Source organism: Chanos chanos, chromosome 5, assembly GCF_902362185.1.
Source record: "Chanos chanos chromosome 5, fChaCha1.1, whole genome shotgun sequence".
Lineage (NCBI taxonomy): Eukaryota > Metazoa > Chordata > Actinopteri > Gonorynchiformes > Chanidae > Chanos > Chanos chanos.
In genome coordinates, this window is record NC_044499.1 from 38,971,135 (window position 1) to 38,996,795 (window position 25,661).

General features: G+C 37.7%; 1 protein-coding gene across 1 annotated transcript in view; it reads right to left on the bottom strand.

Annotated features, from left to right (window-relative positions):
• The window catches only part of LOC115811338 (cadherin-12-like), an 89,891-nt gene that overhangs the window by 17,828 nt on the left and 46,402 nt on the right, over positions 1–25,661 (bottom strand). Inside the window, exons 3-7 of the mRNA XM_030773495.1 lie at positions 20,717–21,011; positions 14,717–14,836; positions 13,109–13,276; positions 11,135–11,322; positions 86–339 (exon numbers count right to left, since the gene is read on the bottom strand). Of these exons, the coding sequence (XP_030629355.1) occupies positions 86–339; positions 11,135–11,322; positions 13,109–13,276; positions 14,717–14,836; positions 20,717–21,011 (1,025 nt within the window). The remainder of the gene's footprint in view (positions 1–85; positions 340–11,134; positions 11,323–13,108; positions 13,277–14,716; positions 14,837–20,716; positions 21,012–25,661) is intronic.

The following is a 25,661-nucleotide window of genomic DNA, read 5'->3' on the forward strand; positions in this document are numbered from 1 at the left end:
CCATTGTTCTGATTTTTGAACTTTATCATTCTTTGTGCGTGTGTGCGTGCTTGTGTGTGAGAGTGTGTGTTTCATTTATGCATACCTGACAGGGCTGCTCCCTGCATCCAGGTCCTGTGCGGTCACGGCTCCTATAATAATGCCCACCGGCGTGTCCTCATACACTTCCATTACATAGGAGGGCTTGCTAAAGACAGGCGGCTCGTCCACATCCAGCACGTTAATCTTGACCGTCGCCGTGTCCTTAAACGGGCCGAAGCTGTGGAAGCGAGGATCCAGGTGGGCGTTGGATGCCTCCACTTTAAACGTATAGGCTTTTTTCGTCTCATAGTCCAGAGGCTTTGAATGGAAGACAGAGAAAAAGGGATAAATAGGAGGTATGGGTGAAGCTGTGGTCATGACAATGGTTTGAAATTGAAATGTCTGATATGGTTGAAACAGTGTCTGACGGAGAGAATGAAATAAGGCCTGTGGAATGCTCTTAAGGCTCAGTCCGGACTCTCCACACCTCACCGTATTGACTATAAAGAATGTCCGTTTGAACGCGGATTTTTTTTTTTTTTTCCTCTCAGAATGAGAAACACTTTGATCCTTTTCAAAGTTGTGCCCATTTCTCCTATCTAGATAAAAGCTTTCTGCTTGCAGTTCCCTCTCAGTTCATTTAGACCTCATACTCAAAGTGTGTTTTTTTTTTGTTTTGTTTTGTTTTGTTTTTTTAAATGTGAAATGGGACAGGTGACTGTGGTCTTTCTTTATACACTGTATAACTACTCTTTATGGAGTACATGCATGATACATAGCTCAACATGGATAAATACATAGATAATTTGTGCTGCAAATCCATTTGTGTAAGCGATGTATGTGTCCTGGAACCATGTTTACCATAGCAGCCTATCCATACCAACTCAAATAGTTAATGCAGTGAGTGAATAAAAAAAAAATCCCCATGACAACCCACAAGTGGTACAGTTGATGAGTAAAGTCAAAGTTCACTGTTTTTGTTTGTTTTTTTGTTTGTTCCTGCTCAGCAAAATTCTTAGGAAAAAAAAAAGATTCATACTAATTGGACCCCCTTCAGTGATTTGATTCCTTTTCACACATTCATTACTGAAGTGATGAGACATGTCTGAGGTGAAAATGGTCATGTGAGGTTTGCCTCTGGAGATTTTTTAACGTCATGTTCTGTAGGCCAGTTAATGAGTCTCTCTGCAGACTACAAGACAGGGAGAGAGAGAGAGAGAGAGAGAGAGAGAGAGAGAGAGAGGAGAGAGAGAGAGAGGTGGAAAGAGACGAAGAACTTAAGAGAATGAGATGAACTTGAACCAAAAGGGCCGCTGTTCTTATAGACTAAAAACTTTTAGCTTTGAAATGGACAAATTTCTTTTACAGCTAGAAGAAGGACATCTAAACAGAATTCATTATATTTTCATTTGAACCTTTCCAATAATAATGACCTGTCAGCAGAAAACAGAAAACAAGCAGAAAACATTAGGCTGTGTTTCAAGGCTGTGTAGCAAGCGGTCAGTTGCGTTACATTACATTTATTTAGCCAGCGCTTTTATCCAAAGCGACTTACAAGTGGGGAAACAACTCAAGCTACAATATAGTGAGAGACCTATGAGTAAGCACTAAGTATTATATCTGTTCAGTAGGGCAAAGTACAAGCAATAAGTGCAAGTTTTCTTTCAAGACCAAGAGAAAAAGATTAGGTAGAGAAGAACACAGTACGGGTTGAGCATCCCTAATCCGAAAATCCAAAATCTGAAATGCTCCAATATTTGAAACTATGTGAGCGCCGACATGATGCCACAAGTGAAAAATTCTAAGCCTGACCTCATTCGTCCACGTGGGGCTCTGACGCTCGGCTGGCACCAAGATATCTCATTAAGTATATTCAAACACAGTCATGCGCCGCATGATGACGTTTTGGTTAACGACAGACCACACATACGAATAGTGGTCCCATAAGATTATAATGGAGCTGAAAAATTCCTGTTGCCTAGTGACGTCGTATTTGTCGTAGCGCGACGCATTACTCACGTGTTTGTGGTGATGCTGGTGTTAAAGGAAACCTTCTATAAAAGTATAGCACATACAATTATGTACAGTGCATAATACTTGATAATGATAATAAACAACTATATTAGTGGTTTATGTATTTACTATGCTATATTTTTATCGCTATTTTCAAGCGTACTCTTTCTATTTATAAAAAAAAAGTTTACTCTAAAACAGTACGTTGTGTTACGCCAGCAGCAGCCTCCTACATCTCGTGTTTACCGGGTCTCTGTACAGGTTTGTAGCCCAGGAGCAATAGGCTATACTGTATAGTCTAGGTGTGTAGTAGGCTATACCATATAGGTTTGTGTAAGCACAATGTCGAAATCGTCTAATGACGCATTTCTCAGAACACATCCCCGTCGTTAAGCCACACACGACTGTATTCCAAAATCTGAAAAAAAAAAAATCCAAAATCCGAAACACTTCTGGTTCCAGGAATTGCAGATATGGGATACTCAACATTACATTACATGTATTTATTTAGTATTACATTTATCATTTATTTGCATATATTTTGCTTTTACTTTCATAATTCAAACTGTTTGTACATTTGTGCTGAAAGCCATAAATAGGATGTTCTATGTGATTATATTTCCACTGAAGCCAACCACTTAAAGTTCTTTCAGAAAGATGTAATTAACTGTTTAGCCTCAAAATGAATTATGGCTTTTTTTATACAGTAATGCGCTTGTTTACAGGAACCTGCATGTTTTTCTTTTTCTTTTACTGCATTGATACAGAGCTTTTTCAAGATCACCAGTTTGGCTGTGATAACAGCCTCACGGTCTAGTATTTGGCAATTTTACCACTTAAGTGAATAGAATCTGGAATAAATAAATAAATAAATAAATAAATAAATAAATAAATAAATAAAAGGGGTATCTTCATGTCTTATAATGATATGAAGATATTTTCATAAGACTGGCATTTTGGGATCTTTGTTTTACATTGTTTATTGTATTACTAAATACATGTGTGTTCTGTGAATTTTACAAAGGGAATTTTTTTTTATTTTTTTCAAGACCTGAACAGCATTTCATTTGAATGTCAGCTGAAAGTCACATGTACTGTATCTTATGGTGCAGATTTCCTTTGAGTGATATTAAAGAATGGAAATACTTCTAGTTTATAATATTGCCTCTCTGCAACAATAATAAATATGTCAAAACTTTGTAACAGCATTTGCTATAGCAGGGTGTGCAATGTGTTAAAATAACATAACCAGGAATCATAGATAAAACAACTCAAAGAAGTTGCTGAAATTCAAGATCAAAAAGCAAGGTTTTTTTCCACATGTGGGCATTCTTTCATCTAACATTTCTGTGGGGAGGAAAAAAAAAAAAAACAGCAACAAACCCCCCCCCCCCAAAAAAACAAAAAAACAGGTTGCTATGTTCCAGAAAAACCAGGTTGCTATGTCCCAGATGAAGAAACAAGTGTCTAAAAGACGGCAAATAAAATCAGATAAAAATAGAAAGACTTTGTCAAAAATGGATTATCTATAGTTAGTAGATATTTATTAGCTCTGGATTTCCCACAACACCTTTTTACTCAAAATTAAAAATCGAACAGCAAATAACCAATATCCAATCTATTTTGTCATAGAGGGGGAGTGTAACCTAGCGGGGGTGAGGGAGGGCTCTATCATCCCTCTGTGTGCACTACTCCCCATAGACATGAATCATGATTAAATGTCAGAAGAATGCATTGGATTATCTGAGGTTCAGAGGGTTAGCCATGGAAGAATGTCAAGAGCATCATTGCCCTTTTAGTGCGTGCTACTGGCCATTTCACATTGGTATCCTTGGTTAATGACTTTACTCAGACACTGGAAGAGAGAGTGAGAGTGTGTGTGTGTGTGAGAGAGAGAGAGAGAGAGACAGAGAGACAGAGACAGAGACAGAGACAGGGAGACAGACGCAAAGAGTCAGAGAGAGAGAGAGAGAGAGAGAGAGAGAGAGAGAGAGCAGAAAGTGAGGTGACGTGGGGGTAATGACAGTCTTTCAGAGCTAATGAGCGACAAAGGTAATATGTCACTTGCGAAGATCAGACTGAACCATACCAGTGACAGCGAACAGGAAGGGGTTCTACACAGACATTGAATCAAATCCATCAAAAAGCCTTTTTCATCACCTCTGTGAAGGATATCAAGGCTAAGGGCCACCGGAAAGCCAAGCCCCACCTCCACAACACACAGTGGTTTAACTACAGCTTTGTGTGCCTTCTATTGTCATAATTATTAGCCTTGAGATTCCACAGACTGACATCTTTAGAATATGTGGATCAGAAGAGGAATGTGCAACTGACAAAATGTTCAACATTAAAACACCATTACGATTGAGGTGTTAGAACAGACAAAGCATATGGCAACCATTGTTAGAATCTAAAGGTCAGTCGATAAACCATCCATGCTGCGATAGAAATATATACTGTAGTTATTAACAGCTTATAGCTTCCACTTAACAATACATTAATTGAAATATGAAAGAGTCAAGCCATCACCAGGGCATTTCTTACATGGTACCTTTGTGATTCTAACTCTTTGCAAGAATCAATCAACAGCTGCACTACAATTACATGTGTTGAAGAGAACTGGTAGTCTTTACTTAAGAGAATAATGGTGCTGTCTGGAAGATGACTGTGGACAACTTGACCCTGCCTTTGAACTGAACCAGTAATCTGTATTTATCACTACCATGTACTTCAAAGGCTTCGGGAATGGTGTCAGTAGTTCAGATCAGTGCATGTAGGGAAAACCTACTCCTTCTCTTGTCAGTGTGTGTGTGTGTGTGTGTGTGTGTGTGTGCTTGAACGTCACCAAAGAGAGATACTTTAAATTCACAGCTACACCCTGGTGAGTGCTTTGATATGGAAATGTGCTCCTTCTTTGCACTGGCGTGGATACCAGCAACAGCAGCTGAGGAAACTCAAATGCAAGAGCATCTCAACTGGAACCGTCAATCTCTGCTCTGGTGGGAATTAAATCATTGCCTATTTGCGCATTAATCAAGTCATTGTTTTGGCTGAGGCCCAGGTACTGAGGTTTGTTTTATACAATACGCATATGCGTCTTTTTAGCTTTCACTGCTTGTGCACAGTTCACCAGCCGTATAAGCAGAGTAGATAGAATACTGTGACGTCCAACCAATAGGATTATGTCAGGCTAACACACTGGAGAGAGTGGAGGTCTCATGTTGAATGTAATGTGTGCCTGCCTGTATCGCCCCATGCTGCTATTCCTGGATCAACCGGCTGAGTTTTTTAGTGAAGTGCTTTTCACAATGCAAAGCCCTTTCACTGCTCCCAGGAGTTTTCCTTTTTGGAAGCCCAAACAGGATAATGCATTTTTAATAAGCTCTGGATTGGTTTGCGATGAGCTTGTGTTGAGCTAATAAAGCAGCTGCAATTCTGCTTCATATTTTTGGTTCAGTCCTTTTCTAACTGAAAGAGACAACGTAAAGAGGGGTTAAAGACGAATGTGAATGGAGTGGGAGCAAGAGATAGGCCAGGAATTCCTATGACAGTATTCCCCTGATGACAGTGGCTGTTCTTGTTGTAGCAACGCTAAGTGTTTGTACATTAGAGATCATGTTGTACACTAAATGAAGGTATAACCCGAAGACAAACATGGCTCAGATGAAAAGGCTGGTGTCAGAGGAATCCTACTGAAAATTTCATAAGAGTCTGAGCCAGAAGACCCACGTCGTCTGTTTGCGTTTAATGTGCTTTTAAAATTTTAACATTATTCTACACATCGCGTGACTCCAATCTGCCAACGAGTCAAAACATCTTGAAATGGTAAACAAAACAACAAAAGCAAATCTCTTATATTTTTCTCTTTCTTGCTTTCTTTTTAATGAGAAGTAATCGCTACCAATTAAACACTTGATAAAAGGCAATGGAAGTTAAGGCAGGGTGTAATACAGGCTTCCATCTTGCACCCCTTTGGTGCATCCCACTGGACATGGCAGCATTGAATGCCTGAAGCCAGATGTGGATTTTGCTACCCGTTAGATCTAATTGGCCACACTAAGAAATTCATCAGTTCACTTAGATTTGCAAATAATATGTGGCAGTTCTGCAGTAATTGGCAGCTGGCAAATTTAAAACAAAACAACACAAAAATCAAAACAAAACAAAATAAAACAGACAAACAAAAAACAGCACAATCTCAAGGCCAGTCATGAATCAAGGCAGGGTTATTGTTAGAGAATGAAAATAAACAATGAATGGCAAACATGTGAAGACATTTCCTTTGTGGATTACAAAAGTGAAAGAGTCTGTTGTTTGAGGCTAGCCAAGTGTAAAGTATATTGTATTCACAGGCACGATAGCGTTCTCTTTGAGGGGAACTGATTGTCTGAGATGAGTGAATATCGTATTGTCTCACTACAGAACAGAGCACAGTTTCCTGCAATTTGAGATCTAAAACATCATGTTAGCAGGTGAAAGCCCACATAGCAGTTGATCTCTTGATCTCTCTCTTTCTCTCTCACAAAGTGCGCCTGTGCAGCCAAACACTCTCATTTTGGCTAAGCATGCAACAAGCGCCTTTTGTTGTGTCCAAAGCTAAGCATTACCAAAAATTAACTGTAGGTGGCACTGTGAACTCCTGTAAATATGTGGAATGGTACTGATAATAATTTAACAGAATCAAATGCCTCCTTTGAGTAACCTTCTGTCTCAGTCTTGGGACCAGCAAGATTGCACATACCTGCTTCAGCAGAGCAATGGCAGATCTAATTCCAAACATCAACTAATTATTAAGCATTAGTTGAATCAAGTTTGTGGTGGCTGGATATTGCAGCTGGTGCATATGCTGTATCATGGAACCAACTAACTGCATGTATGAATATCACTCTGAGAGGCCTCATACTTATGCTCTCAGGTATATTATACTGACTAGATAATCTCAAATGAGCAAAAAGAACATTTAGTTATATTACAATTTCTTTCTCTAACACCCAACACTGCACTGTAGCCCTGAAGTACATATATTTATATATCTATACTTTCTCTCCATTAACTCATCCTCCTAGTTGTCCGTCTGAGAAGAGTTTTAGACCACTTGGGCTCTTTATTAGCCAGGGCATGCAGCCATTACCTTTTATGTGCTTAGCAATAACTCATCAGGACCCGTGGAAGTTAACATGCTCTCCAATGATTTACTGTTCAAACAGCACATTAATGACTTTCTTAATTGAAGGACGAGGTGCCTGACAGTGACTCTCATTGCTGAAATGAAAGAGTTGTGTTGATAGCTGTTAAGTGGAAAAAATGTCAAAGTCAAATTGGCCTTGATGATTTTTTTAAAGGTCAATCTATGAGTAGCAGAATCAATGCAGAGCAGCAGTTCAACATAATTGTAGATTCTTACAGTAAACCACAATGCGTCCCTCTTACAGCTGTGCTCCAGCCGTTTCTGCAGATATATGGGTTTTCCTCTTTCAAATTGAACTTGCTCTTAGTAATGAGCTACACACCCTTACATAAACAGAGAGATCCGCAGTTGGAAACTGGCTTCTTGAGCAATTTCAACAAATCATTGCATTTGTTTACCAGTGGGAGAAAAGAGTGTAATTTTTATTTGATGACTAATCATTGACTGACCCACTTAGGGGTATTTGGTAAGGCTGATTGTACTTCATGTTGACTGGTGTGCGAGGTATGCCTCCCATGGAGTTTTCTGCAACACATCTAAATGCATAGGATGGAATGTGTGGGGTTTCATTTGGGAACAACCTGTGTTTCAAATAGGCTTTCTGGCCATGAGCCAGACTGGGCTTACACCACACATGAAGCCATTAAACAAAACCATTCCTCCAGGCTTAGTACATTTCAATTACACCTATCAGCAATGCAGTCGTTTACTGTGTGCTTCCAGTCAAAGCTCATAAGTAAACATGCAAAGAAGCATACAAACAAACACAAACAATGCTAATCTGTCCACAAACCTCTAACTAGAAAAGCAGAACCTCAGGCCGTTTAAGGATACATACACTTAATTTTGTTGGTATAGTTAGTTTTCTGCGTATATGCATGTATGCATTTGTGTGTGTGTGTGTGTGTGTGTGTGTGTGTGTGTGTGTGTGTGTGTGTATCTGTGCACATATGCCCATGGGTGCAAGTGCATATGCATGTATGAGGTGGTTCTATCAATACCAGTTATTGTCATTTTCAACATTTTCAGTATCTCAGTGTTTACACTGGCCAACACTATCCTTGTTTGTGCATAGTGGCATTCACAGTCTTTACCTTTGTCTGTTCTAAGCTTTTGTTTTGGTGGTACAAATGTCTAAACCTCACAATGATCCCACACATGCCCCTGTGTCTCTTTAAACTGATTCTGAGTCAGTGATCATCCACTGAACCTATTACCCAGCCTGATCCTCTTACTGTACTTGCCACATTCAGAAAGGACAACTAGGTTTTACTTCCTAAATACAGTTGCTACTGACCTGTCCTTACCCTGTGCTTATGAGGGTCGCTTTAAGAGCATGCCATACATTTGATCATAAACCATGTCCTGTCAAAGATACAGAGTGCTTACAAAGACACTGTGGTTTTATATTGGATATAGTCCAACCAAAACCTTACCTTTGGTATGGACTGAATGATCTTTTTGTCTGTGCCATTTTGTAAATTCCTGTCTTCTTCACACACACACACACACACACACACACACACACACACACACACACACACACACTTTTCTAGTTGGCTTTTAATCTCCTCGGTGTACATTGAAGATAACTTAAATGACTTTTAAATGTACCATGTTACAGTCACTTTAGGGGTAAAATTATGTTGTCTTCACAAAGATAGCTTGCAGAGATATAACAGTGAAAATAAACAGTAATATAAATAACATTAAATGGGTAATTCCACGCTTGTTAGATGCACAATATATCAGTCAATAAATGGTATTGCTTAGACATTTTTGTTTGTTTTGTTCATCTTTTTGACAGCTCCCCAATAGAAAACCAAAGGTATGTTAAAGCAGACATATAACATATATGCCTCACTCTCTTTAGCTACACTGTCTGTGACTGCTGTTGAAAATGAGAGTTAGTTGAGAGTTGATTAAAGATCTATAAATATCTCAAGTGATCATTATCTGTCTGAGCTCTTCACCCTCCATGGCACTGCAGTGAGTGAGGGGTGTGTGTGTGTGTGTGTGTGTGTGTGTGTGTGTGTGCGTGCGTGCATGTCTGTGTGCACACACCAAAATACAAAGAAACTCATATTCTTGATTCTCTGTGTTTGCCTCTATAAAAAGAGTTTGTTTTCTGCTGGAGTGCTGAAGCCTGTGGAGAGCTCTCTTGTTAAACAGGACTGTGTGTGTGTGTGTGTGTGTGGCAGGCAAACAAACACAGGAAACACAGAAAAGCAAGTGTCCTCTCTCCCTGAGCCCGTTCGCATTATTTACTGCACACACACACACACACACACACACACACACACAAATATCCTACAATTACATCATAATCTAAACTCTGCTAATTCATTCCCCAGAGCAATTCCTCAGAATTGAAAAGGTCAATATACATGATTTATGCCTCCCCACCCCCCTCCAAACATAACATACACAAAATTGCAGAATGAGTATATGTGAGAAAACACACATACACGACCTAATAAACTCAAGCTGGCACACTCACACACACTCTCTCTTAAAGACCCGTTTAAAGACCCGTATTGAATCTTTGTTGTAAAGAGACCATTGATACACATAGACCAATTGTATCTGAAGACAAATAATGTCCTTATTATTTCCAAGAAGCTCTGTCAGTTATTGTGTTTGTAAAGAAAAGAAAAGGTGGTCCAAAGAATAAAAGGAGAAATTGAGTTACTGGCTTACTTTTCTACATGGATTTGACCTTTTGAGGTTCTGAAAAGAGTCAATATTCTGTATTTCTAAGGTGAGTGAAAAGTTTTTGAATAAAGACTGTCAGTCATGATTCAGAGAAAGAGGGAGAGAGAGGCGGAGGAGAGAGAGAGAGAGAGAGAGAGAGAGAGAGAGAGAGAGAGAGAATTATATGAAATGCTATTCTGCAAACTCGTTGGAAATTAATGAATTAAACACCAACAAATGTAATTTGTACCAAGTGACTACAGTTTTAAGGGTATTTTAAAAGACAATTGTAACCATATACATTTACACTGCAACACAAATGTCCCCACATAGACTGATTGGTTTATTTTTCTTATGCTATTCTCTAGAGACTGGCTAAATAAAACTTAATCAATTGTAATTAAAAAAAAAAAAAAAAAAAGGTTGTATTTTGTCTGTGTTATGCAAGTTTTGTTAAGAGTTGTTTCAAATTATGGTTGCTCTTCAAATGTCAACAGACGTGCTCTCAACAGAAAACACGACAAATATTCAAAGTTTGTGAGATGTAGAAAGATTGATTTAAGAATTGTGACTTATGGAGCAATTATCAGACCGCTTCAAGCTCTAGGTCACATTTACAAATCTTTTATGAACTTTCACTGACCAGTGCAGAAGATAATCATCAAGAGTATCAGGAAATAAACGGCAAAAATCAGACTCCATCCTCCCCACTCTAAACCTTCATCTGAAGCTTTGTTAAAAGATGGATGTTTCAATGCTGCTCTGCACAAGAGGAGACATCTGCATGTTTAAAGTATACATGCTGTGAACATATCTAGGTAAACATATGGCAGCTGTGAGCTACATCTATCTGCAGACTTCATGATGGAGAGTCAATACTGAAGTAAAAAAAAAAGAAAGAAAGAAAGAAAGAAAGAAAGAAAAAAGAGAATTTTAAAGGTTTTCATCAGACATTACTCTTGAGAGTCTTGAAAGGCAAAATTCAGTGCTTGTAGTGTCAAATCTTAACTGACAAGACAAATTAGCCTGTCTATCCTAATGGACTAATGCAATTTTGCTGCAATAGACTGCATTTTTCTGACTGTATGGCCAATCACAAGCAGCTATCTTTTGAGTAATATCTCAGTGCCAATTTTCAGTTATATGGAGAGGAGATTTATGTTCAGTTTTAAGTGAGTGTTTGGCCAGACTTTGTGATGAGATAGGCAGAAGCCCTACCCGTTTGAGGATTATGATACCCTCCTGATTGTGCTCATTGGTGGTGATGTCAAACATGACTCCTCCGTCACCGGGGACAATGTTGTACTCCACCTCGGCGTTTTTTCCTATATCCATATCATGAGCTTTGATCCGGCCCACTGCAGACCCCACAGCTGAAGACTCAGGGACCCTCAGGTGAAAAATACCTAATAAGCAATGACATGTCAGAGTCGGCATACACACAATACATAATACATATGAATGCATGTATGCACAATTATATGCATACAAACACCCACGACCACACCCAAACTCATGAAGAGATAAAGCTTATAAGCCTAATTAGCAAAGCTGATGGTCATTAACTGTATTGGAGTGAATATCTCTCAGAGAGAGAGAGAGAGAGAGAGAGAGAGAGAGAGAGAGAGAGAGAGAGAGAGAGAACACAGAGGACAAATATGGCACATTTGTCACAGCAAGTGCCTTGTTGTTGGCACATGCATGGATAGGCAAATTAACTTTTCAGTGAACAAAAAGCTTTATTGGTTCTAACTGGAACCACTAGAATTAGTGGTTTATCAAGCATAATATAGATGCATCAAAAAGAACAACATCATAAAAAATAAACAAATACATAAATAATTAATAAAAGAGTTTCATTAAACAAGCACATCATTTAAACAATTAGCATAGGGCTAAAAAACTGGCAAAAGTTAGTCAGTTTTCAGATAGCTGCAATACAGCGACTGAAGAAAACGTCTAGTGTAAGTCTAACACAATTTTTCTTTTAACCTCATGTTTAGGCTACAGCTTTGTAATGCCCATGTACTGTAGGTCTTTCATTTTATGATTACTATGTGTAAAACATACATAAAAAATAGAAGCAATATCTATGCCACTAGGGGTACTTTGCTGGTAAGAGTTAAAGGGAATTTTAGTTTACATTTTGTTAACATTCTCCTCTTTTGCCTTTCTTTTTTTTAAGGGCAAGGCAAAAATCAATGGCCTGAATGGTGTCACTGCTCTGTTAGGGCACGGGGCTCTGTGCCAATGTTTGCTCATAGCCTCAAAAAAAGTCCTGAAAACAGCATACTAATATCAAAGCTGTGACTGCTATCCCAATGTACCATACCAGCCTTCTACTACTGCAGAAGGGATAGTGAGAGCACATATTAAATAAAACACTAGTACTTGATACATCTTCTGTTTTGAATCCCCTGATTGAATTTAATCATCATTCAACATGACTGTACAGTGTTTTGTTCTGCATTTCATTTCTCACTTTTTATTTTATATATGAAATAATTCTAAGCAAGATGAATGCAGATGAGACAAATAATTTATTTTTAGTGAAACATATTCCTGAGGTAAAAAGAAAAAAAAATCAATGCTTTAATTTTGCTAGTATCAGGATGCCCAGGATGTCAAGGTTTTTTTTTTTTTTTTTTTGGTTTTGTTTTTTTTAAACTGTGCCTATAACCTCTGCAGAGAGGTGCAGATCTTTCCAGTTCAATACAGAATGCCCTTGGATGTGAATTACTGTTTTCGTCAGATATGTTACTGAATAAATGCAAAAAGTATCCATTACCCAAAATTCATACATCATTTAAACTCAGAAATAATGAACATATCCTGCATTTAACATTAAATGAGAGCTAAATGAATATATATCAAAAGAAATAAAATGTGTTTTATAGTTATGTTTTTTGGTGCATGCGTTCTGTTTAAGGTCACAAGTATGAAAGAAAGCCTAAACATTTAAACAGGGTTGACTTTTTTCATACCTTCAAATAATGGACAGTGATCAGCTTATTCATTCAAGGATAAACCAATGAAGTATTAGCCTTCTCAACTTATGGATGAAACCAGTTCACAGAAAATGACTGACACCCAAGAATGTGTATGCATTTTATCCTAGATTACACCTGAACATGATTCTCTCTGCCCCAGGCAATTATTTGTCAAAATTGCAGATGAATCTAGTTGTCTTACTTTTGGAAAACCTGGGTGGATTGTCGTTGACGTCGCTCAGGGTGATGTTGACAGTGGTTGTCCCAGCCAGACCCCCCAACTGGCCTCCCATGTCTTTGGCCTGGATCAGAACCTGGTACTGTTCCTTTACTTCCCGATCCATATTGGGCAAAGCTGTACGTATCACACCTTCTCATATCAAATTGGGTGGGGGGAGGAGGTGGGGAGTAAACAGTGAGATTAGATAAAGGAATTTGACCAAAAAAAAAAAAAAAAGTGCACGATTAGGAATGCATGAGCAAAACATGTAACATAGAAAGAGAGCAAAAGAAAGGGCAGGAGTAAGATTTGGCATGATGGTTCGTAAATACAAAATTGATGGAAAAGTCAGATGAATAGAGTGGGTAGAAAAGAGAAAGTGAAAGGTGTGGTTGAAGAGGTGTTGTAGAGTAAGAAGAAGAGTGAAAAAAGCAAAAAGACAGAAGAAAATGAGATAATATATTCACAGTAAATTTTGTTGTCCATTGCAGCATTAAAACGTTATATGACACCACCAGCAGAGACCCTTTGTCACCACTAAACATCCTACCTGTCGTCGGCACTTATCCAACAGGCTGTTCTTTGAGCTAGCGTCACACAGAAACAGCTTTAAAATTCAATATCATTTCCTGGAATAAAGCTATTATTTTCTTCTGTCTTTCTGATGAAGCTCAGCTGTTGAGACCGATTCTTTCCAGCTCACCAGCTGACTACTTGGTAACACACTTAGAAACTGAAGGTCAAAACAGAAGCATTTGACACTCAGTTATTAAAGCCATTTTACTCAGGATAGCTCAGTAACGAATGGCATTAAAGTTCTCAACAAACGTTCTGAAAGGTTTTTGGCTCTGTCAATGCTGCTGTGCCATCACTAAATGCAACTATTTTTATTTCTTTTATTTTTGATTTGCCCCCCCCCCCCCCCCAACCCTTTATAATGTTTTTGTGAGCCATAAGAGCTTTTCTAGTGTAAAAAAGTAAGTCACAGGTCCGATTAGGGGTGACATCGGTGGTTTAGTGGGCCACTGAGGTGTTTTATCCTTCACTGACATTGGGTAATATGGAAAAAGAAAGCTGCATTTGATCTCCTGAGCTTGTGTGCTTTGAAACTACTATCAAAGGCAACTGTTTTTGACATTCTTCTCATCAGTTTTGGATGAGCCTGTAACAGGCATGGGTCTGTGAGATGCATGGATTAAAGTGTGTTTGTGTGTGTATGCATGTGTCAGTTTGTTTTTCTCTGTTTTTCTCCCCCTCAAAATTACCTGTACTCTCTTTTTTACTTTTCTCTAACTCTGTTTGTTCTATGCGTTTTCTTTACCTTTTTTTTAAACTGACATGGTGAAGATATACAGGTATATACTGTGTGTGTGTGTGTGTGTGTGTGTGTATATATATATATATATATATAATTTACTTATTTATTTACTTTTTACAATACCAACAGAAGAATGACTGGCTTTAAAGTTGAAATTCTTCTTGATATGGGTTCTCTGTTTGTGTTCATTGATATTTTATTATATATAACAAGTGTTACATTATATTTGTTTTAACCTACGGATGTTTGTGTCGGATGTTTAAGAGATTTACCTGTCTTAGGGTCCACAGAAAAGTATGGTTGACCATGTAGAATGCTGTACACCACTCGGGCACTGTTGCCATATGTAGGGTCATCTGCATCCGTGGCTGTCACTTTCATCACATATGTACCTATATGTAAAGGAGCGCGCAAGATAAAAAACAGATTAATAATCAGTCAAGTGAATAAATAGACACCATGCACCATGCGAGGTACAAAAAGTCATATTTCAGAGTATTTTGGAATTTAGCGATGGCTGAAGTCTTTTGTCTGAGCACATAAAGACAGATTATAATGACAGCTCTTGTAGAATGCAGGCCAAAAAGCTTTGCTGAACACTGCGCTCTTAATTTAACCTCGTTTTTACAGCACAATATTGCTCGTCGCAAATTCACTATCATTCCATTGCCATTACTGTGAAATGTCCACTAACTACTCAAACAGTTGTCTATAAAAGATTCAAGCTATTTAATCAGAGCGACTTACTTACAACACAATAAAAGTGTAAAAAAAGAATTTAATTAAATATTCTTACATGAGGTGGCAGTGTGCCTGAGAACATTTAAATGTAATTCCACTTTAAGGACTGATCTACAAACGCATTGGACAAACAATGGCCCGGTAAAGAAACAGAAAGAAGTGAGCAGCATTCTAGATTCCTGGAAACACACTGATATTAATTACTCCATAAAAAAAACAAACAAACAAAAAAAAAAAAACCTCCCACCATCCCCTTTAATTAGCCTTGTCTGTAATGTTACTGTGATTATCCACACCCTAGTAGTGAAGTTTTAGATAATTAGACATTTTGGACACTTAGATGATGATTTGCTCAAACAAATACAAGAAGTCTCGAAATAGAAAAAGGGTCAAATCGAATGCCGTGCTCCTGCCCAGCAGGCTGTAGTCATGGGATACGTAACATTTATCTGTGCGTTGTCTGTGGCAGGCATTTATTAGACAAATCCCTTGCTGCCAGCACATGGCTAACAATGGCACTGAATCATCAGCTGAAAGAGATCTGAGCTTAAATCTGGCAAATAAAGCTCAGCCCTATTTGAACACAGGGAAGCTTGAAAAATCCTATACTTCTCTGCAAGTATTTGTTATTAATACAATTCAAGTGCTGCCGGTCAATAGAGCCTTCCCAGCTCTCATTTATGTATATTAAGATCATTTACTTATGTTCACCAATAAAATCATTTTTTGCCCTCTTATCATGTTATACTGTAGTACTTCCAGAGAATGAGGCCATACAATTAAGATATCGAACAAACAGTAAACAAACCGATGATTCAGTTCTAAACTCACTCATATAATACAAAATTACCTTGTGACTATGTGGTGCAAAGAGGTAATTAAAGAGCTTGACATTCAACTAATCTTGTGTCAGTAGGATTCTAAAGAAAACTGTACAGCCCTAACAATAGCATATATGTAAATAATTGCAGCTCGATAGACTGGAGTCACCTGAAGGTCTTCGGAGAATGAAAGAAGTGAGAGACAGAGTAATCACACAGATTTCAAGCCAAAAGCCATTTCTCCCAAAGGGAGTCCTTTCACTTCTGTTGTACTAGCTGATGTAATTAGCTTTGATTTCCAAGTTTCTTCAGCACAGTCAAACACACGTATCGTCAATGTGGTATTGAGCCGTTTCAACGCCCACACAAAGCAGCAATTTGAGTGGGATAGTCCAACTGCACTATTTAACCAAGCTTTCATTCAAATGTTCAAACCTTTCATTCAATCCTAACATTCTCCCCAAGGGCCATCTCAAACATCCCTGTAGAACATGAGACCTTAAAACTCAGGAACTGTGATAATACGAAGAGAGAATGTTTTGGATGTCTAGATGACAGCAAATCCAACCTCAAAATGGCACTCTAGTTGTATTCTATTATAAGCCTGAAAAAAGAAAGTGTAGTATGAGAACCACTGTATTAAGCTCAAAGGAGAAGAGAGTACATATAAACTGTCCCATTCACTCTCCCATCGGGTGTGTGTCTGTAGAACTTTGATTTGTCTATTGGCATGGGTTTCATTTCATTTCACTACCACTCAGATCAAGGGAAAGGCAATCTCAGTGTGAATTACCTTGATATGTCACCCTCAGAGGAAAGAACATGAAAAGGGGTTCACTTCAGCATTGGCCATGCTAGGTACGACAAACTCAAGCAAACAATGTGAGCGTCTTTGAGAAATGTTGCTTTTTGTTTTGTCTTCATGCTTCTTCTTACTTTCATTATTTATTTATTTGTTTATTTATTAATATTAATAAACACTTCAGTTGAAATGTGTAATGAAATCTGAATACTGAATTATTATTATGATTATTATTATTATTATTGTTATTATTATTATTATTATTATTATTATTATTATTGCTGTTGTTGTTGTTGTTTGATGTACACCATCAGGTGTAGCTGGCTGATGAATTATGGACTGTTCATAGCCCTTCGAAGCACATTAGAGTAATAGACTAGAAGGTTTTTAGCAAAAGAGATTGGCTTCCCTCCATAAATTACTCTACAGTGGTCTTTTGAGAGAGATTGTATTGTGGATTTTCTCTGTCTTTGTCCCCTGTGGGACACTTTGAAGGCAAATAGCAGAAGACATGGCCATTTTAATTAAAACCTTAGTGAAGAGGGCTATCATCCTGTGACATCTGAACTTGTCTTTAAAAAGTGATAAATTTCCACAAAGCCATTTAATGTAAAGGAGAGGATTTGGCTGAATGAATCTTAATTATACACATTATAGGTCTTCTCCATAAAACATGTACTGGATTTTGACAGCTTTCAATAAAAATGGTACAAAGACATAAAAAAAATAAAAGCAGAGAGAGAAAGGGTGGTATTAGAGCACAACTGGCAGTTGCTCTCTCCAAGGCTTAGTGTAATACAATTAGAATGTAGTATGAGAGAGCAGAACTGCTCTAATTAGTTGCCATTGTATTCTAATCAGCAAATTACTGGTCAGATGAGCCTTCTCCTAAAAAGTAGTAGTGACCATAAATGTATTCAGATTTGATTACACTGAATTAAGGATGGAAACTGAAAGCCCAACAATCAGTCTATACCATTGCACAACACATTTAAAACTATCGTGCAAAAAAAAAAAAAAAAAATCTACCATCAAACATTACGTGGCCTAACATTAGACATGTGTCAATCATCTACAGATGAAAGTATGATCATTATGGGTGGGATAACTTGATCTGTATGAGGAGAGACACGATGTCCAGTTGATTCAGTAATAGTTATGACAGCTGTATTAAATGCTTGGCATCAGTAGATTCCATGCTCAGTTTCTGAGCTGACCCTTCAAAAAAGAAAACAACTAGGGTGAGTAGGTGATGTCACTGAGACAAGCTTACCTGGAGCTGACCATGAAAAGCTGGAGACATCAGTGAATGATCAATAAGGCAATCATGCAGTCTACAATCTGAGACACGAAGATCTGCTGGGAATGGGTGGACTTGCATAATCAGGTTTAGTGGTGATTTGCAAGCCAGTCCTGTCAGCATTGTCTAGTCTAGAAAACTGAATTAGCTTCCCACAGACATATTAATGGTCCTCTTCCAAAGGACAGGCTATTTTCCAGTGGATAAAATGTGTAGTGTGGTGTTAAAAAAAAAAGAAAAGAAAAAAAACAAAACAAAAAAAAACCATACGCTTATCCACCAATAGCATGATGCACATCAGCATATCAGCATCCATAGCTCCTAGAAGACATCTGCAGATTTTCTATTTAAGATGAAAGTAGATTGTGGTATCAGGACTTCATTGGTAATTTAAACCAGACAAAGTAATTTCAGGACCTTGTGAAATGACATTAAACAGAATCAAAAGGTACAGCTGTGAATCTTCATGGCCAGCAAAACAGCGATAGGATTACATCAAAGAACGCTTTGTATTGGTAACCATAGTCTTGATGTTTCTTAAAAGTTATTTTCCGCTTGATCCCAGATTAGTTCAGCTCCAATGTCACAGCTCCATAACGCAGCCTCACTTAAGAACTATTCCAAATATCTAAGGCATTCTAAACCTGACAGTCGATTTGGCTGTAGGTCACAGTATGCAGCATTCTTCAGATGGTAAATACATAACACAGCTTAGAGTCAGGTTTGAGTCATAGTAAAGCACCACACTAGCAAATGGCTCTGTGTAATGACTTTCGTTTACACTTAAAAAATACCACTAAAGGTGTGTCCCAAAACAGAGTGAGCTACTTGCATAGCCCATTTTTAAGTCATCAAATTTGTTCCTACGATATGAAGGCTATGCCAAATTTTAGACACTTAAAAATGTTTCACTTTCAGCAGCATCTCATGTATCCAAGGTCAAAATTCCTTTTCAAACATAAGTTATTTCAACTAATGTATAATGCTTAGCTTGTGCTTTTTTTTTCCCTTTTTTTTTCTTCATAAATGTGTACAAGTGTCATTTTATTTACAATCTTAGTTACTCTGATGGTCATTAAATCGAGGATGTTGTTAATTTAGCATGCTGACAAAGTCTGTCACCTCAGGCTACTGTTTCAAATGGCCAACTAGCTAACTAACTTGGCTAATTAACGCTAGGCCGTTACAATCATAGCCCATCTACACAAAGCCTGTCCACTTCCTATTAATGCCATTGTACCAAAATTGGCTGCAATTCGTCTAGAGGGTGCTCGTGAGAGAGTCCTTAACTATTGAGAGTGAATGAAACTAAACAGCTAAAATACTTATTTACACCTGCTTCTAGACAAAAAAAGCATGTATTCCGTGGTAGTTTTTGCAAATATAGTATTGATTATATATCAGAATTGATATACAGGTGAAGGCTATTTTGCCCATAAAATGCTAGCGCTCTGCTAATGTATGCTGATTGGTCAGTTAAGGATTTACAACTGATTGTGACAGGACATCCTCCCTCGATGGCACCCATAGTCTTTTGACGTTTTTGAAATGATTTTGAATGAAAATCTAAAGGAGCCAGGAGATCTTCTTTGACAGCTAAATGTAGATGTAGCTAATGTAAAAGTATGCTAACTAGCCAGGGTGGCGAATGCCATAAAGTGTCAAAATGGCAAATGATGGCAAAGTGAGTCGTGGTGTGTTACATCACAAAGACTTACATAAAGGTATTTTACTACACCTGAAAAACCAAAAAAAAAAAAAAAGAGAGAAAGAAAAAACACAGCAACAACAATAACAACAAAAACCTAAAAATGGAACTATATCTATTGTCTCAACCCCTTGTATCGAAAACATAACAAAAATTGCAAGAATTGTTTTCTTTTTTTTTTTTCTTTTTTTCTTTACCCCATGAATTTTACATTTTTGTGGGTATAGTTCCATAGGCCCCTATACATTCTGGTCTGTCTTGCGAGTGGCAACTATGAAACAGGAAGCTCTTAGAGTGGAAGTTCTCTCCTGTTTAGAATTTCTCTGTTACAATCCATTTGTCAAACATTACAGTAATTGTAGTTAAGCATTGCAGGGAGGTGGGGTAATCTTTGATAATTAGCAAGAATTCTGAGGATTCATTCTCATCCTTTTACGCTTTGAGGGCAGGGGGCAGGAATGATTGGTGACGTAATTGCTGTCTAACTAGAATGTTTCAATAAGCTGTCTTAAAGTTTTCTATTTTCTTTAAAACGCTGCATGCCTGCAGGTGGTTGGGAACAAGGCAGCTCATTAGGTTTTGAGACACACCATAAATGTGTCTAACAACAGGCAGAAATTTGAAAATCTTTTTTGGGACTGCTTTACACTTTTTCCAACTGTAATCTTGAAGTAAACCACAAAGCGGCCTAAGCCGGATTGTTAAATGATCATTTCCACTTTCACAGCAATACTTGATCACTCCCAAGTCTTTCAACTGCACTGTTTTCAAAACCAATCACTGAAGGAGTCCCACCTGCCCAACGGAATGGATGGCTAGGTCTATTTGAGCTTCAGTCAGTATGTAACTATCCTTCAACTGTGAGTTATTTCAGAATAGCTGTTGTGGAGGGAGGCTTACCCACTGGGGACATCTCAGGGACACTGGCACTATAAGGCCCCTCCAGGAATTTCGGCTCATTATCGTTGATGTCTTGGACCTTGATAATGAACTCAGACTCAAGCTCCAGAGGTTTGTTGGTCTCAAGGTCCACAGCCTGGGCACGGAGTGTGTAGTAAGGCTTCTCCTCCCGGTCCAGACTCCGTAAGGCATGGATGTCCCCAGTGGTCTGGTCGATAGTGAAGATGGTCCCTGCCCCCTCCCCTGAGAGAGTGTACTTCACCGCACTCTCCCCTTTATCCAGGTCAGTGTGTAGCTACACAAGCCCAAGTGGCAAGGGGAACAGAGAGAGAGAGAGAGAGAGAGAGAGAGAGCAGTTAGTCTTGGAAAGCCTTGGAAACATGAAAAGTTTAATTAAGGACCTGACTTTATAGAAAGCCTTTGAGTAAAGCATCAAAACCATGTATTTGTAATCCTCCATAAACTGATGAGGTTGTTTCTCAGACAAGCTCAGACCTCTATTTGTATGAGTCAGTTCATGCATGCCTTAAGATGCATTAGAAATACATTAATAATATAAAATTTATCTAGAGCTTTAAGAGCACTATTATCCGCTTCCAGCTCCACTTATCAAATCAGATGCCTGCTGATGGCAGAAAAAAGCTTTAATACTGTACCAGGAAGGGTAAGGAAAAAAAAAAGAAAGAATAAATATATATATATATATATATATATATATATATATATATATATATATATATATATAGACACACACACACACACACACATACAATTCATAAGTGTATATGCAATACCAAAGGACACATTAGCTGTTGCATTCTGAGGTCAGTTTTTCTCAAGAGATATTGTAGGCGGAAGGAGAGACACACTCCATCAGTCAAAACCGTAAGTGTAATGATTTGGATGATGAAATGAAGTAAACTAACACTGAAAGTAAAATAAACTTGACTTGTATAAGTAAACTAAATGATCTATTAAGCATCATAAAATTGCACAGTTGAAGGTACGACTTAGTCCAATTTTTCTGTAAACAAGCAAAGAAACAGAAAATATGTTTAACACTACTATTTATGAGAAGAGAACGACAGATCAGAGCTTGGCCATGCTTTCATTTGATTTTTTGTTTGTGTTCCTCAAAAGCAATTTTTTAGTAGTCTTTCAAGACATGACCTGCACTGTAAGCCTAAAATTGTACGATCCCTACTCTGTTCTGGGGTGCACATCACAGTTTTTGTCATATCATTTATCTTTTGTCATATCACCTCCTGGTTTTCTGGCAGGTACATAGTATCAGAAGGTACATAATCTCAGAACTTTACTTCAAAGAAGTTTTTCTTTTTTAAAACTAGAAATGTAGTGAAACTCATTCCTTAACAAGTGTATCATTGGTGACAATATAACAATGAGATGTACTTTATTTTTCCCACTTTATTGAAATTATTGATAATCTGCAGATTTACACTCTCACTATTCTGCCAGCCTCACAAGCTTTTATCACTTTTCTCTCTCGTTTTGGTGTGAAATGAAATTCGTATTATTTTTGTCTAGATAATATCGTGTGACCTCAGGCTGCATAAAGAATTCTATCTGTTAGGCCTATCAATGCCTGGAAATATGCATACAGTTATCAGACTGGTAAATCATTTCATATCTGTACAATTAAAGAAAGAAAAAAGAGGAGTGAAATATGGCACATTCACTCATTAACTGGTGACAGAAAGGTTGTGCGATACTAATTAAAAATTCCATTAGTATAACAATAGTAATCAATTACATAAAGGGATTCATTAAAGGGGGGAGGAACACTAGAGAACTCTTTTTTTTAATGTGGTGGCTAATTCACATGGGACCTACAGACTACAAGAGAAATTGCATCTGCCTGCAGGAGGAGTTAAAACTTTTTTGCCCCCCCCCCCCCCCCTCACTCCAATGTTAACAGTGGGATACTGTTAATATGAAAGTCACTGTTTTGAATGTAGGTATATCAGCTGAACTTATGCACGGCAGGACTGATTTCGCCACATGCAACAATAACAACTGACAACTCAGGTGGTGTTTGACAGTTATTTCGTTCCAGAAAATTAGACGTAATCAAATAATTATTATGCAAATTCAATAATGCTGGTAGATCAAGGAGACCAAGATGCTTGAGAGAGAGAATAAAGAGTGAAGAGAAAGCAAAAAAGCAAAATAGAGAAAGAGAGAGAGGGAGAGAGAGAGAGAGGGAGAGAGAGAGAGAGAGGGAGAGAGAGAGAGGAGCAAGAGCAAAATCATATGCACTGAGCCATGGCTTTTATGTGTTGACTGTCTGCTAAATTAAGTTGGGATGAAGACTGGGACGCCCATTACTGTTTTGCTGCTACAGAAAAATGCAGGGGTGCTGATAAGTGTTCACATTTGTAGCCTGACTGTTTTGGAAAATGTTGCCGTTTAAATTGTGTAAGATCAAACTTTCCTTTCAGAGGATCTATTTGTGTGGCGCATTGCAGGAGACCAAACAGGTGTTTGAGAGTGCCTGTAAAATACAATGGGTGCAATTAACGGGCTGCTGCACCGCCTGTGGACTCGGCAGGGCCGTAATGCGGAACGAGAATAATAAAAACCCTCATTATCATTAGTTCAGATTCTCTCCCTCTTTTTTTTTTTTTTAATAAAAATTACTTTTCTTGCTGCACAGTCTTTTTTGTGTTTGCACAATCAGGGTCTCAAGGGTATTAAAGTACTTTTCTCTTTTTAATAGTCCTGAAGGAAATCAGGCTGTTAGGATGAAGGATAAAGAGTGAAGGAATGGGAGAAAGATGAGAGTGCGAGAGATTATTTTCTTTCCTGAAAACAGCTCTGTCATGTGTCCTCAGTATTATTTTTACATTAATTTCTGAAGTAAGAGCAGAATTTATACTGTCCAGGTAACTGGCCCTAATGTAATCAAACTTTCAGAGAATGAATGCTCTCTGAACTGTTTTGACCTGCTGAGAAGATCAGAGGAAATTATATCATGTGTGTTTGTGTGTGTGCTGCATTGTGTACAAGCTATGCGCAGAATCTCTCTCTCTCTCTCTCTCTCTCTCTCTCTCTCTCTCTCTCTCTCTCTCTGTCTGCGTTTTATGTGATTATGTCAGGATGCGTAAGTGGGAGAATATACACATCAGAAGTGGCTCTGGAGAGACTGCGTTTGGATTTTTCTAGTTTACCGAAGCAGCTTTGCTTTGTTGTACATATTATTTTATAAGCTGATCTTTTGAACTGTGTCTATGTGTGGGTGTGTATGTTTAAGTATTTTAATGCAACAGCATCTTGGTCTGTATATCTTTGCTTTGTGTACATTTTTCTGCAAGTACTGGAGTACTGGAGGGGATTGTCTGATTGTTTACTGCTGAAATGTGTGTGTGTGTGTGTGTGTGTGTGTGTGTGTGTGTGTGTGTGTGTGTGAATGGGTCTTTATATGCTTTTGGACATGTTGCTTACTTTGAACAGATGGCAACAGTCTCCTGTTTATCTGCCACTGGTCAAATCATAGTCGATTTACAGTTGTTTCGTCGTACCTGCCACTGGTGCAACATAACATACTATATGTCAAAGCTACGACAACATAAATAAGTCCACCATAGCAGAGGGGCAAGACAGCACATCCACACAAGTTTTGACAAATGTACCTGATAAACTGAAAATGAAATCTGACAGAGTAGTATATCAAGAATTTGTCCAAAATGATAGGAGTGAATCTTAGGAAATTGAATTTCACTTTTGAACCTTTGGAGTCTTTTTACAGTTTCAAAACACTATCAAGTTGTCACATAAACTGTAGCATAAACTTTTGTTTAATGAAATTTGAAATAAAAAAAAAAAAAAATGTTACTTAAAAGGACAAATTCTCAGTCAGTACGCCACACACACACTAAACAGCTGATCAGTAACTTTACTGATGACTGCTTGGTTCTATCTCAACTGTTAACACATTGTCGTTGCTTTACATATTTACAACACTCATATATCTATATTATCAATAAGTCTATGACAAGATGCAATTTATGTTAAAGCAATAGAGCTTGTCAGTATCATCATTTCATCGCGTGTTCATCAAATTATATTTTTTGTTCTTTTTTTCAGCTACTTCCTGAGATACACTGATAGTCCCTTTATTAACCATCAGGATAAGAAGGACAAACCTAAGAGAATTGCTGTTCTTTTAGCCACACATTATCCATCTTTATCTGAATTCTCATATAAAAGTGTTGAAAAGGCCACTAAGTGATAGTGATTGGGATATTAACATTTTTGAAATATGCTGCCTGAACGATTCAAGCAGAAATTTCATTATTAAAGTGGATTGGAAAAAAAAAAACAAAACTTTCCAAAGGTATTATATTGGCAGAGCAGATGAATGACATCATTATCTTCCATTTTAGATGTTCTTTTAACCATGGCATACAAACACATTCTTCATCAACATACATTACAATTGTAAATGTCTTCAGTTTCCCTAAACATGTTATAATGGGTGACTGGATAACTGGCAACTCCAATGCATAATTTCAGGTTGAGTAATCCTTACAAATTACGTAACATCTGCAGCCGCAAATTGCTTTGGCATCAAGTTTTTGGAGCTCAGCACACTAGAGAGGAATGAAATTACTGCAGCATGATTGTTTATTTTATTTATTTATTTATTTATTTTAGCTCTTACACTGACACTACTACATTTTATTGTAATATTGTCTTTAATCATTTCATTGCATATTCCTGAGAGTATGAATGTCTCATACTAAATGTACAAACACTGTAATTGTCAGTTTATGAGACAAACTTGGAAAAACAAAGAAAAAAAAGGACTCAGGGTCTTTTTCTTGTGTTTGTGCTCCTTGTGTTCTTAATAGCTGTTTAGTTCTCATTTTAAATCAAGTCCAGATTAGTATTATTATTTCAGTATTATTGTACCACAATACAG